Source organism: Heterodontus francisci, chromosome 42 (assembly GCF_036365525.1).
Source record: "Heterodontus francisci isolate sHetFra1 chromosome 42, sHetFra1.hap1, whole genome shotgun sequence".
Taxonomy (NCBI): Eukaryota; Metazoa; Chordata; class Chondrichthyes; order Heterodontiformes; family Heterodontidae; genus Heterodontus; species Heterodontus francisci.
The window spans coordinates 29,955,232-29,967,859 of NC_090412.1; the positions used below are offsets into that span (position 1 = coordinate 29,955,232).

Below are 12,628 nucleotides of genomic sequence, written 5' to 3' on the forward strand. Positions count from 1 at the left end.
GAATAATTTAAGACTGATGACTAAGTATCTGATGTCACATTAACAGCCTCAGTTGCCAGCAGCGCTCTCTACAGCATCCCCCTTTAATCCATGTTCGTCAAATCTGATTCAATCAGGCTGCCCCTGCACTGCCCAACCCGATTATTGGCACAGTTGGACAGAAAGGTCTATAAACCTTTAGACCTATAGTTATGTGACCCCTGAGCATGTAGAAGATCAGGCATGATCGCAGTGAATGGTAGAGCAGGCTCGAAGTACCAAATGGTTTATTCCTGCTTATGTTCTTACGTAGATAGAGCCAACCTCAGCCTTGCTTTTGGTGATGAGTTATACAAGGGCTTGTCCCAGGGAGTCAGAAAGCTCTTACAACTTTACAAAGCCTCAGCTTTAAATCAATAGTTTAGATCGAGTCAGGTAAACTCAACCAGGCAGCAGCTGGGAACGATAAACTGAGCTCACTGCTTCGGCCACAGGGGAGGGAGAGGGAGGCTAAAATGCAAAGTTTCCACTTCTGATCATCATGCTGGATTCCTCCTGAATCAGGCAAAAATTCAGTTGAGCTTGTGCCTTGGAAGCAATGACATCACTGGCACTCACTGTCTGAACTCACATGAAAATGTGTGCGCCATCACCCATGGCCCCACACCCAGGAGTCACCCTTTGGGAGAGGACAGGGAGAAGTGGGGAAGTCTCTTACCCCAGATGGTAGCACAGCAATGCATGTGCTCAGGTGTGTATTTGAGCAGTCTGTGGCGTCCATTGTGGTCTTCAATGTAATACATTGGGATGGTCTGAAAGCGTCTCCAGCCAAGGGAGAAGATCAGAGGGTCTCTGGTCTTCAGAATCTTTTTGTGCCATCGATGCTTCTTCAAACGCATCTGGTTCAGCAGGAAACAAAGGAATGTTAGTGGATGCTAGTTACAATGACCCTTTTGGTTGCAGCCATCTCAGTAGCATTGCACCTAGATACTTGTTGCAATTATGTAGGTTAAACTTTGCGCTTATGACAAATGTAACTCTTCTCAACAGATGGTTCATCTGCCAAATGTAACGCTCTCTATGGTGAAAGTCTGAATAACAGACTGCAGTAAGGTCTTAGATTCCAGCCCATGCTTGCAAAACTCAAAACACAGTGTCCAACATTAAACTGGACAACATTTGCTAAATAATCCTCAGTGTGCTAAGAATTACGCTGACAATCAATTTAAGATTGTCAGTAGGGCTTGCATTGTGGCGCGTTTGCACGTCATGAGAGGTATAGACAGGGTGGATAGCAAGAAGCTTTTTCCCAGAGTGGGGTCACGAGTTCAAAGAGAGAGGGGAAAAGTTTAGGGGGGATATGCGTGGAAAGTTCTTTACTCAGAGGGTGGTGGGTGCCTGGAACGCGTTGCCAGCGGAGGTGGTAGACGCGGGCACGATAGCGCCTTTTAAGATGTATCTAGACAGATACATGAATGGGCAGGAGACACAGACCCTTAGAAAATAGGCGACATGTTTAGATAGAGGATCTGGATCGGCGCAGGCTTGGAGGGCCGAAGGGCCTGTTCCTGTGCTGTAATTTTCTTTGTTCTTTATGGGTACAGCTAAATCATCAGCTGCAACAGTAGTTGGCTGTAACACTCCTGGGTCAGGAAACAGGAAAGTCAGGCAGTATTGCTGTTCAGTAGCCTGCAAGTGCTCCTGTGCACTTGGCCTCCAAAGCCAAAACCAGGGAGCAGCCCAGACCCCTGGCTCCTTCAGTGGCACCAAGCAGTGGGGATTCTTTTGGAATATACATTTTATGATACTGCAACTCAATGAGATTCCTACAATGATTACTATTGGAGTGTAAAGTTCTCAAAAACTAGAACTCACATTACATCAATTTGCTACACTGCAGCAGTGTTGACATGTTTTAGCTTCGGTCATGAACAGTAAATCAGAAAGCTGGTATTCTGCCTGTGTGCAACAACTGTGTGTCTATGGGCACAGGCCTCCATACTGCTCCTCTGCCATCAGACTGGCTACAGCAATACTTCAAACACACTGGGTTGCTGCTGACTGATGAGCATCCCGATTTTCATCGCTTCACCTACCTCGGTCCTACGCTCTGGAATTCCCTCCCTAAACTTCTCCACCTCTCTATGCCTCTTTTAAGAGCCTCCTTAAAACCTATATTTCTGACAAAGCTTTTGGTCACCTGTCATAATATCGACTTCTTTAACTCAGTGCCAATTTATGTCTGACAACGCTCCTGTGAAAAACCGTGGGATGTTTTCCTTTGTTGAAGATACTATATAAATGCAAGTTCTTGTGACTGTTGAACTATTACCTGCAAGTATCCAATATTTCCTTCGCTGCTTCCTAAGCCACCGAGTATCAGTGGATAGCAGGAGTCAAAATTCACGACAAACTCAAAAGGCACATTCTCAATCTCAACCCGTACATACATTCCGGGTCTAAAACCTTCGTACTGAATTCGGGTCTCATCATCTTGGTCATCAAACTCGGCACGGTTAAGCTGTTTGAAAAAGAAAAGCACGTTAGAGTAAAGAAATTACCAGGGCACTGGACAGTGCAGGGGTTGTGGGTTATATGGGAGACACAACTTTGTTATTATAGCAATTTCTTACAGCATTCACCCAAAGGAAAAGTGCAAGGGAATTCCTCTATCCATGCATGCATCTTATTAATAACTCTGCATTTCACTTACAAAATCCGTCTTACAATTGCACCAAACTGGCTCAAATTTCATTCATAAAAAAAAGGAAACGCAGCTCAGTGAGCCGGGAACGGATGAAAAGCGAGCAACTAAGTGACTACTGAGGAATGAAAACAACCAAACAGGAGCAGTCAATAAAAGAGAAAGGAGAAGCTGGGCCAAGCAAAGCACTGCTAACGCGTTCATACAATCTTGAACTTTAGATGTTTAGATTCCTGACCAGTGTGTTTCACCAGTTACACTAGTGATGACATTAGAGCAGGTGTAGAATTCAAGCAGTTTGTGAATGTTTATCCCTACCTGTGCCTGCTTCTGCATTTCATCTTTAAGATCATCAAAATAGGTTCCTTCGCCATCATCGTACTCCACATCAAACATTGCCTTCAGTTTGCGCTTCTTCTCCAAACGCTTGGTCTGTTCCTCCTCTTCTGTGCCTCTGGGATCACCAATACCTTCATCATCTTCCTCATCCTCTCCCTAATACAGCAGACAATTCTGTTCAGTTTTAAAGCTAATTTCTACATCCAGATGTTACAACACAAAGTAAAACATGTCTGATTCTGCTGTTTCCAACCATCAAATCCTGAAGCTTGGAACATTTTGACTAATTTCCAACTTGTTCCCTGGGATATGATCCCACAAGTTCCAGCAGCTTGCTTCAATGGCCAGTTCTAATCATTGAGCCAAGACAGCCAGTGTTGCCAGATTTTGCTGGATATGATAGCCCATCCCAATCCTGTTTTCAGGTGACGGCCATTCAGATGTACTTTACAGCTGAGCTAAGTGTACAGCCAAAAGCAACAGGGACCTGGCTGATGTCCCCATCCCTTTGGGTGACTGAGGCTAACTGCCTAACATCCATTAATGCTGCATAGACCAGAAAAGCAGAGATTCTACTGACACACGGTTTCATAAAGCCACTGTGGAGCTCAGTGTCAGTCACTTGGAGCAAAGGAGAATGATTGGAGATTTAATAGGTGTACAAGATTATGACAGGCTTAGATAAACTAGACAAGGAAAAATTGTTCCCATTAACTAACGGCACAAGGACTCTGGGACACAGATTGAAGGCTTTGTGCAAGAGATCGGGGGAATGTGAGGAAGAACTTTTTTGATGCAGCGGGTGGAAATGATCTGGAACTTGCTGCCCACACTGGTGGTGGAAACAGACGATCAATGAATTCGAAAGGAAATTGGATGGCCACTTGAAGGAAATAAACTTGCAGGGCTACGGGGATCAAGCAGGGGAATGGGATTGACTGGATTGCTCTGTGGAGAACCAGCATGGACTCGATGGGCTGAATTGTCTCTTCTGTGCCATAAATGACTATGTTCTAATAACCTGACATTTGAAAACATTTCTTCTAAGTGCCTCCTTTGCCCATCTAGGGACCGATTTAGGCAAAAAAAGCATAGAACACAAAAGCAAGGAAATGGTATTGAATTTACATTGAACGTTAGTTAGGCAACAGCAGAAGCATTCTGTAGTTTGAGGACAAGCCTGCTGCATGTGACGTGAGTTTGCAGTTGTGGAGAGACCAGGAGGGAGAGGCTTTTCCCACAAGAACTGAGACGACAACGGGTAACCCCATACAGGGCTTCCACATTATGAAGGGCCACATTAGAATAAACAGCATTTGATTGTCTGCACTGCTTAATGAGATGATAACAAAAGGCACACATATTTACAATCACAAAAAGAATTAGAGGAAGATCACGATTAGAGATTATCAGCAACTTGACCTATAAGGGAATTTTGTTTGAAACCACGTCAGAGTTCAAGGCTTTATATAATGATACAGCACACAAGGAGGCCATTCGACCCACCACGTCTGTACCACTGCTTTGATAGAGATGTTCAATTAATCCCACAAAAATGCAACCTCTTCCCAGGTGGAATTTTAAAGGGTAAGGGGAGAGAGCAGGAGAGTGGGATTCAACAAGGGAGCCAATGTGGAGAAACACTGATGTAGAATTGATGCTGCATGCTGAGACATTTCAGGGACTCCGAAACATCATGTAATATTCCAAAAATGGTCTAAATAATGTCTCATACATCACTTCCTTCCTTTCATATTCCATAGCCCAAGCAAAAATGTAGAATCCTATTTGCCGTTTCCTTAAAAAAAAAAATCAGCCTTTTCTATCCGTACCCTCACCTTTAAACATCTTACAATTTAACTGTTCTTCTCTGAAAATGTAATACACACATTAAATTGTATCTGCTCCACCGACCCCGCAATCCATTAGCCTAGATTCCCTTTAATAGCCAGTGCCTTGTTGTCAGTCTCTTACGAGGTACTTTGGTCAGTTGACTGGACAGTATCTTGTGAAGCAAGGATATCTGCAGACTGAAGATTCACCAAGTCTGAGACTGGTGCAATAAAGCCATCTGTATAAACTCCATAGCAATTTTTATTATTAAGCCTGAATCTTTCAAAAAAGGTTTTCCATGCATTAAGTGCCATTTAGGATGAAGAAACCCAAACCTCCTGGTTTTGTTTTAGTTCAACAGGTTTCCCCTCGTGAACTTCTCCTGTCTCCAGGTCCTCAAATGCTCCATACACAGAATCTGGAAGAAAAAACAACAGGTGAAAACAGTAAGAGATGAGGGTGATGTTCACTGCGGCCGCAAGTCAGCAGCAGATCCATAATGGAAGAAAAAAAATCAGCCGGGGTGGAGAATAAACTGCGTTTTCCCTTCCCATCAGGAACTCATCTGTGCAAATATGTTCCTTCTGCAGGTCAGAGGAGGGTGGAGTGAATGGGAAGGGGTCAGAGTGAAATACACATCAAATTCAGCCAAGAGATTACCTAAATCAATGCCAAGTGACTGTAAATGTTGGCAACAAAGGAACAAAAATCATTGTCGGGTGACGCTCTTCGCAGTGGGATGATTTTCTCGCCTCAAATTTTACCCAGGACAATAATTTTATAAGCTCAAAGCCCTCTTCAATATAAGCCATGTTTGAAGGACAGGGTCTATAATCGTATCTCTGGGTGTTGTTCAGCAATAGAGAATTCAATGGTCTTACTGCATCTCACACCTACCATCTTCTTCAAGGACAGTAGTTGCATCCTTATCTGACTCCCATTTTCCCGTCACAAAACAATCCCGGACACTGTTCATTACCTATGCAGACAGAATAAACACTTTCAGCACATTTTAAAATGAATTCTTCCCTTCACTTTTAACGGGTGAGGTATCAACTCCTTGAAAAAGAAAAAAATTGCATAGCTATATGGAATGAGTGGGACTAATTAGATAGCTCTTTCAAAGGGCCAGGAAAACAAAAGCTTTTAGCTTGCTGGGTCTGGGAAAGAGTCTGTCTGTATTCTGTTCTCAACAACATCTTGACCACCTCTTTTATCCTCAATTGTCCAGCTTGGCTCCACCTAACTGTATCAAGCGTATTCCAGCAATAGCTTCTAATTCCACCTCACAGTGTCATCTCAGGAGTCTACAAGGATCCATTCTTGGCTCCCTCAGCTCCCTGCTGCTCTTTGGACACATTAACTACAGATGGGGAACCAGTTTTTACATACAGTCATTACAGCACAGGCGGCCATTCGAGTCCATGCTGCTCTCTGCAGAGCAATCCAGTCAGTCCCATTTTCCCACTCTATCCCCCATAGCCCTGCAAGTTTATTTCCTTCAATTGCCCATCCAATTTCCTTTTGAAATCAAATTGGCTGCCATGTTTCCTACAATCCAGCAGTGACTACACGTCAAAAAAAGTACTTAATTGGCTGTTAAACTCTTTGGGGCATCCTGAAGTCATGAAAGGTGCCATATATACTCAAGTTCTTTCTATCTTGGGAACTCAGGAAACCTTCATCCATGACTGTGAGCTCCAGAATCTACTATTCCAATGTTAGCCTGGCCAGCCTCCCATGTACACCTGCCATAAACGAGTTCAGCCAAAATTCTGCTGCCCATATTCCGATTAACCCACAAGTCCTGTTCATCCATCTTCTATGCTCAGTCATTTATGCCGGTTCTTGGTCCACCAACACCTTGCCCCTCCCTATATCTGTAACGTCCTCCAGCCCTACAATCCTCCAAGAACTCCGCATTCTTCCAACTCTGTCCTCTTGTGCCTCCTCTATTCCCTTTGCCCCAACACTGACAGTTGTGCCTGCAGCCTTAAGTTCTGGAATTCCCTCCCCAAATTCTCCACCTCACCATCTGCTTTGGCACTCCCTAAAACCTGACTTTTTGACCAAGCTTTTAGTTAGCCATCCTAATATCACCTTCTATGCCTTGCCAACTTTTGTCTGTTTATCCTCCTGTGAAATGCCTTATGATGTTTTATGTTAAAGGCATTATAAATGCAAATTGTTTAGTTGCGTTTTGATTAAAAAAAGCAAGAGCTGTGGGAAGAAAGGGAATAATGCCAATTCATGGCCAAGAAACCTTATCAGCACATGGCTAAAAAGCAGAAAGTATTGCTGTGTTTATGAGCAAGCAAAGAAATGCTCATTGACAGTGAGTCCGATAGACTAAGTGGAACAAAGATGTACTGTCAAGTCTCCTCACAAAGCCACTAAGCAGCAAGCACTCACAGTGGTTCTGTGTGTCAATCCAGCAAACAATATGGGGAGGCGGTGGCATAGTGGTAACGTCAGTGATATTAAGTAGTCCAGAGGCTCAAGCTAATGCCCCAAGGGCATGGGTTCAAATTCAGCCACAGCAGCTGGTGGAATTTACATTCAATTAATTAATAAAAATCTGGAATTGAAAGCTAGTCTCAGTAATGGTGCCATGAAACTATCGATTGTCCTAAAAACCCATCTGGCTCACTAATGTCCTTTAGGGAAGGAAATCTGCCATCCTTACATGGTCTGGCTTACTTGTAACTCCAGACTCTCAGAGATGCGGTTGACTCTTAACTGCCACCTGAAATGGCCTGGCAAGCCACTCAGTTGTAAAGAGCAAATAGGGATGGGCAATAAATGCTGGCTTTGCCGGCAAAGCCCACATCATGAAAAAGAATTTAAAAAACGATATTGGGCACACCCAGTCTGCAATGTTAAGCCAGAAAGAATATCTCGTGGAGACTAAAATGTTCCATCGTTCTTCTGTTTACTTTTAACTGTTCAGTGACTTCACCAGAGTTAAAAAAGACTTCAGGAAATATTAGATACCCATTTCCAGAAACAGGAACATGCAGAGTGTGTAAATGCTCCTATACAGTTTTTGGAATCTGGGTTTTTCTTCAAATTATTTCTCACTCCTTGCCGATGCGGACTCCCTGGGACCAGTTTGACAGCGTGCACCTCACGAAGAAAAGTCAGCATGCTGATTCAACCTTCGCTATCCTCAGCTCACATCTACACTTGATGGTAGTCAGCAGCAGCAGTTCATCGTCCCTTCCATACAGAAAATGAAGCCAATTCTAATACCAGCACCACAGACAAAAACAGCCTTAACTCATAGCCCAGGGACCGGCACTAGGACCTGATAGAAACATAGAAAATAGAAGGAGTAGGCCATTCGGCCCTTCGAGCCTGCTCCACCATTCATTATCATCCAACTCAGTAACCTGTTCCCATTTTCCCCCCATATCCTTTGATCCCTTTCGACCCAAGAGCTATATCTAACTCCTTCTTGAAAACATACAACGTTTTGGCCTCAATTGCTTTCTGTGGTAGCGAATTCCACAGGCTCACCACTCTCTGGGTGAAGAAATTTCTCTACTCAGTCCTGAAAGGTTTACCCCATATCCTTAGGCTATGACTCCTGGTTCTGGACTCCCCCACCATCGGGAACATCCTTCCTGCATCTACCCTGTCAAGTCCTGTTAGAATTTTATAGGTTTCTATGAGATTCCCCCTCACTCTTCTGAACTCCAGCGAATATAATCTTAACCGACTCAATCTCTCCTCATACGCCAGTCCTGCCATCCCAGGAATCAGTCTGGTAAACCATTGCTGCACTCCCTCTATAGCAAGAACATCCTTCCTCAGATAAGGAGACCAAAACTGCACACAATATTCTAGGTGTGGCCTCACCAAGGCCCTGTATAATTGCAGCAAGATATCCCTGCTCCTGTACTCGAATCCTCTCACTATGAAGGCCAACATACCATTTGCCTTTCTTTACCACCTGTTGCACCTGCATGCTTACCTTCAGCGACTGGTGTACGAGAACAGAGGCTCTATGCATTAGTATGTGTGCATTTACCCACTAAACCAGCAGGGGAAAGGGCTTTTAAAAATCGCCACAGCGCTATGTCAGCTGGTCTGATACTCCAGGTACAAACACATATGGTGATGTAGTGAATTATGAAGGAATGAAGAAGATTGCAAGACACAGATAGACTAAGTGGGCAGAATGATGGTAAAAGCAGTTTAACTCAAAGTGCAAGGCAGCACATTTTGGGCATATGATTATAAAAATGGGAAGGCTCTCTGGACCAAAAGTAGAGGAGAGGACTGAATAAACAAAGAGATTTGGGAATTCGGCACACATGACATTCCACTAGCCCACTGATTAAACAGTGACCTCAGGAGATGTGGGACTCCATCACAAGGAGTTTAGAAGATAAAAGCATGGCTGTACACCTACAGCTATAGTGTGCTGGTCAGGTCTCACCTGGAATACTGTGCTCAGTCTTAGGACCAGTCCCTTAGGGGAGATACACTGACCTTGGAGAAAATCCATTGCCTATTCACCAGGATGGTATCTGGGGTCAGGGAGCTGGACTTGGAAACCAGGATATGTAATGAAGATGTTTAGATTAAGCAGGGAAACAGCTGCACCACGGGAACACAGAACAATGCAGTAAAACAGAACTCAAACTATGGCAGCTAAAAGAAAATCCACTCCACAATTTATCATTTTCTGCTGATGGCCTCACCTCTTCTAAGTCCCAGTCACGAGGGTTTTTAACAGGAAATACTGAGGAATCCAGGCCACTGCCCTTCCTTTTGGATCCTTTGTCAGGTCTGCTAATGTGGAAGATTCCTCCCAATGTATCATCACCTTCCTCATCTTCCTCTTTGTCTTCATTGACTGAAAGAAAGATGTAAAAGGAATATTTTATCTCACTCCCATGAAAAGAGCCCATCAGCCCCTTAAAATGCCAGTGATAGATATTGTCTGCAGCACATTAATGATACACAGGACCAGGAGGAAGCTGCTCAGCCCTTCTGGCTAGCCCCTCTATTCATTTAGATCATGATCATTTTCTCAACTGCATTTAGCCACCTTTAACAAAAATATGGTGCTGTAATGGGGTTGATGCCCATCTTTTACTTTGAATCATAGAATGGTTACAGCACAGAAGGAGGCCATTCAGCCCTTTGTGTTTGTGCTGGCTCTCTGCAAGAGTAATTCAGCTCATCCCATCTGCCCATCCTTTCTCCATGGCCCTGCAATTTTTTTCTCTTCAGGTGCTTATTAAATTCCCTTTGGAAAGTCCTGATTGTACCTGCCTCCACCACACTCTCTGGGAATTGGGTTGAAATGCAGTCCTGACTGATGGGCTGAAGCCTCCAGACAGTTCACTCCAAGGGTCTTGTGTGAAATGAGGTTTGGGCTGCACCTGACGCAAGACTCCACCACACACAACTCTCCTAATCTGCAGCCTCACTCAGAGACCACAGGAGGTGACAGTGGAAATGTGTTAAACTGTGCTCAACCTGGGTGGTTTTTGGTGATTGAAATTGAGAGAGTTCTATTCCTTGATCAGCACAATATTCACCAAAAACATTAAAAAAATAATAAATCAGCTGGATAGCTGGGTTACGGGTGCGATAAATATAATTCGAGGAGGTATTAAAAAGGCTGGCAGTGTTTCAAGTGAATAAGTCACCCGGTCCAGGTGGGATGCATCCTAGAGTGCTGAGGGAATCAAAAGGTGGAAATTGCCGAGGTGCTGGCTACAATCTTCCAATTCTCCTTAGATACCGGGATGGTGCCAAAGGTTTGGAGGATTTCAAATGTTGTCCCCTTTTTTGAACAAGGGTGTAAGGATAAATCTGGCAATTACAGGCCAATCAGTTTAATGTCAGTGGTGGGGAAAGTCTTTAGAAACAATTAACAGCCACTTGAATAAGCATGAACTAATAAAGGAGGCTGCATGGATGTGTTCAGGGAAAATCATGCTTAACTAATTCAATTGAGTTTTTTGATGAGGTAACAGAGTGGATGACGGCAGTGCAGTTGATATTGTACAATGTATACGACCTTTCAAAAGGCATTTGATAATGCACCATGTAGCCAATGAAATAAAAAAGGGCAATAGCGGGATGGATACAAAAATTGGCTACTGGTTAGGGAACAGTTGTGGTGATTGGCTGTTTTTTGGGCTGAGAGGGGTATACAGTGGAGTTTCCCAATGTTTAGTACGAGCTTTGATATACATTGTTTGATGCACATTAATGGCATGCAGTTGGGGGTTCAATTTCAAAATATACAGATGACATGAAACTTGGAGGTGCAGTAAACAGTGAGGAACATAGAAGACTCCAAGAGGACATAGACAGGCTGGTGAAATGGGTGGATAGATGGTAGATGAAATTCAATGCAGAAAAGAGAGGCGATACATTTTAGTACCAAGAACAAGGAGAGAGAATATATGCTAAATGGTACTATTTTAAAAGGGGTGCAAGATGACAGAAACCTGGGGGTGCTTGTGCACAAATCTTTGAAGGAGGCAGGACAGGTTGACAAAACAGTTTATTAACATATAGCATATATGATCTTGGGCTTATAAATAGAGGCATAAAATGCAACGGGCAGGAAATGGTGCTAAACCGAGATAAAACACTAGTTTGGCCCCAGCTGGCAACACACTTTAGGAATGACGTGAAGGCTTTGGAGAGGGTACTTATTAAATTGGTTCCAGGCACGAGGATTACAGTTACGTGGATAGAGTAGAGAAACCAGGGTTGTTCTCCTTACAATCGAGAAGCCGAATAGGAAATTTGTTAGAGGTGTTTAAAATCATGAAGGATTTAGATAGAGTAAATATGATAATATTTCCAATAGCAGGCACAGATTTAAGGTGACTGGCAAAAATAAAACAGACATGGGGAAAAACATTTTTCATGCAATGAGTGATTAAGATTTAGAATGCACTGCCTGATTGGGTGGTGGACACAAATTCAGTAGTAACTTTCAACAGGGAATTGGACAAATGCTTTGGAGTAAAAATTATGGGAACTAGGGGAAAGAGCGGAGGGAGTCAGACTAACTGGCTTGCTCTTCGAAAGAGCCAGCACAGACACAAAGAGCTGAATGGCCTCCTTCTGTGCTGTATAGAATCACAGAATCAAAGAAACTTACATCACGTTTGTGCTGGCCAAAAAAAAATGTTATCCAGCTTAATCCCATTATCCAGCTTTCGGTCTGTGGTCACGTAGGTTACAGCCATTCAAGTGCATATCCAAGTACTCTTGAAAAGTAATGAAGGGTTCTGCCTCTACCAACCTTTCAGACAGTGAGTTCCAGATCCCCACCACCCTCCAGGCAAAAAGATTTCTCCTCGACTCCCCTCTGGTCCTTCTACCAATTACTTTAAATCTATGCCCACTGCTTACAGACCCCTCTGCAGAGTGAAAGAGGACCTTTCTATCCACTCTATCTAGGCTACTTGTAGTTTTATACACCTCATCCTCCTCTGTTCCAAAGAGAACAACCCTAGCCTACCCAATCCTTCCTAAAGCTACAATTCTCCATTCCGAGCAACATTCTCATATCTCCCTTCTTTATTGCAATCACATCCTTCCCATAATGCAGTGACCAGAACTGTACGCAGTACTCCAGCTGTGGCCAAACTAGCGTTTTATACAGTTGTAGCATAACCTCCCTGCTCTTATATTCTAAGCCTTAGATAAAGGAAAATATCCCATATGCCTTCTTAACCACCTTATCGACTTGCCCTATCTTCAGGGATCTGTGGACATGCACTCCAAGAT

General features: G+C 43.6%; 1 protein-coding gene across 2 annotated transcripts in view; it reads right to left on the reverse strand.

Annotated features, from left to right (window-relative positions):
- Positions 1-12,628, reverse strand: part of bms1 (BMS1 ribosome biogenesis factor) — an 83,536-nt gene that overhangs the window by 12,893 nt on the left and 58,015 nt on the right. For both annotated transcript variants that reach the window (XM_068020285.1, XM_068020284.1), the window contains exons 12-17: positions 9,565-9,719; positions 5,753-5,834; positions 5,191-5,273; positions 3,002-3,178; positions 2,312-2,500; positions 698-878 (exon numbers count right to left, since the gene is read on the reverse strand). In XM_068020285.1, the coding sequence (XP_067876386.1) occupies positions 698-878; positions 2,312-2,500; positions 3,002-3,178; positions 5,191-5,273; positions 5,753-5,834; positions 9,565-9,719 (867 nt within the window). The remainder of the gene's footprint in view (positions 1-697; positions 879-2,311; positions 2,501-3,001; positions 3,179-5,190; positions 5,274-5,752; positions 5,835-9,564; positions 9,720-12,628) is intronic.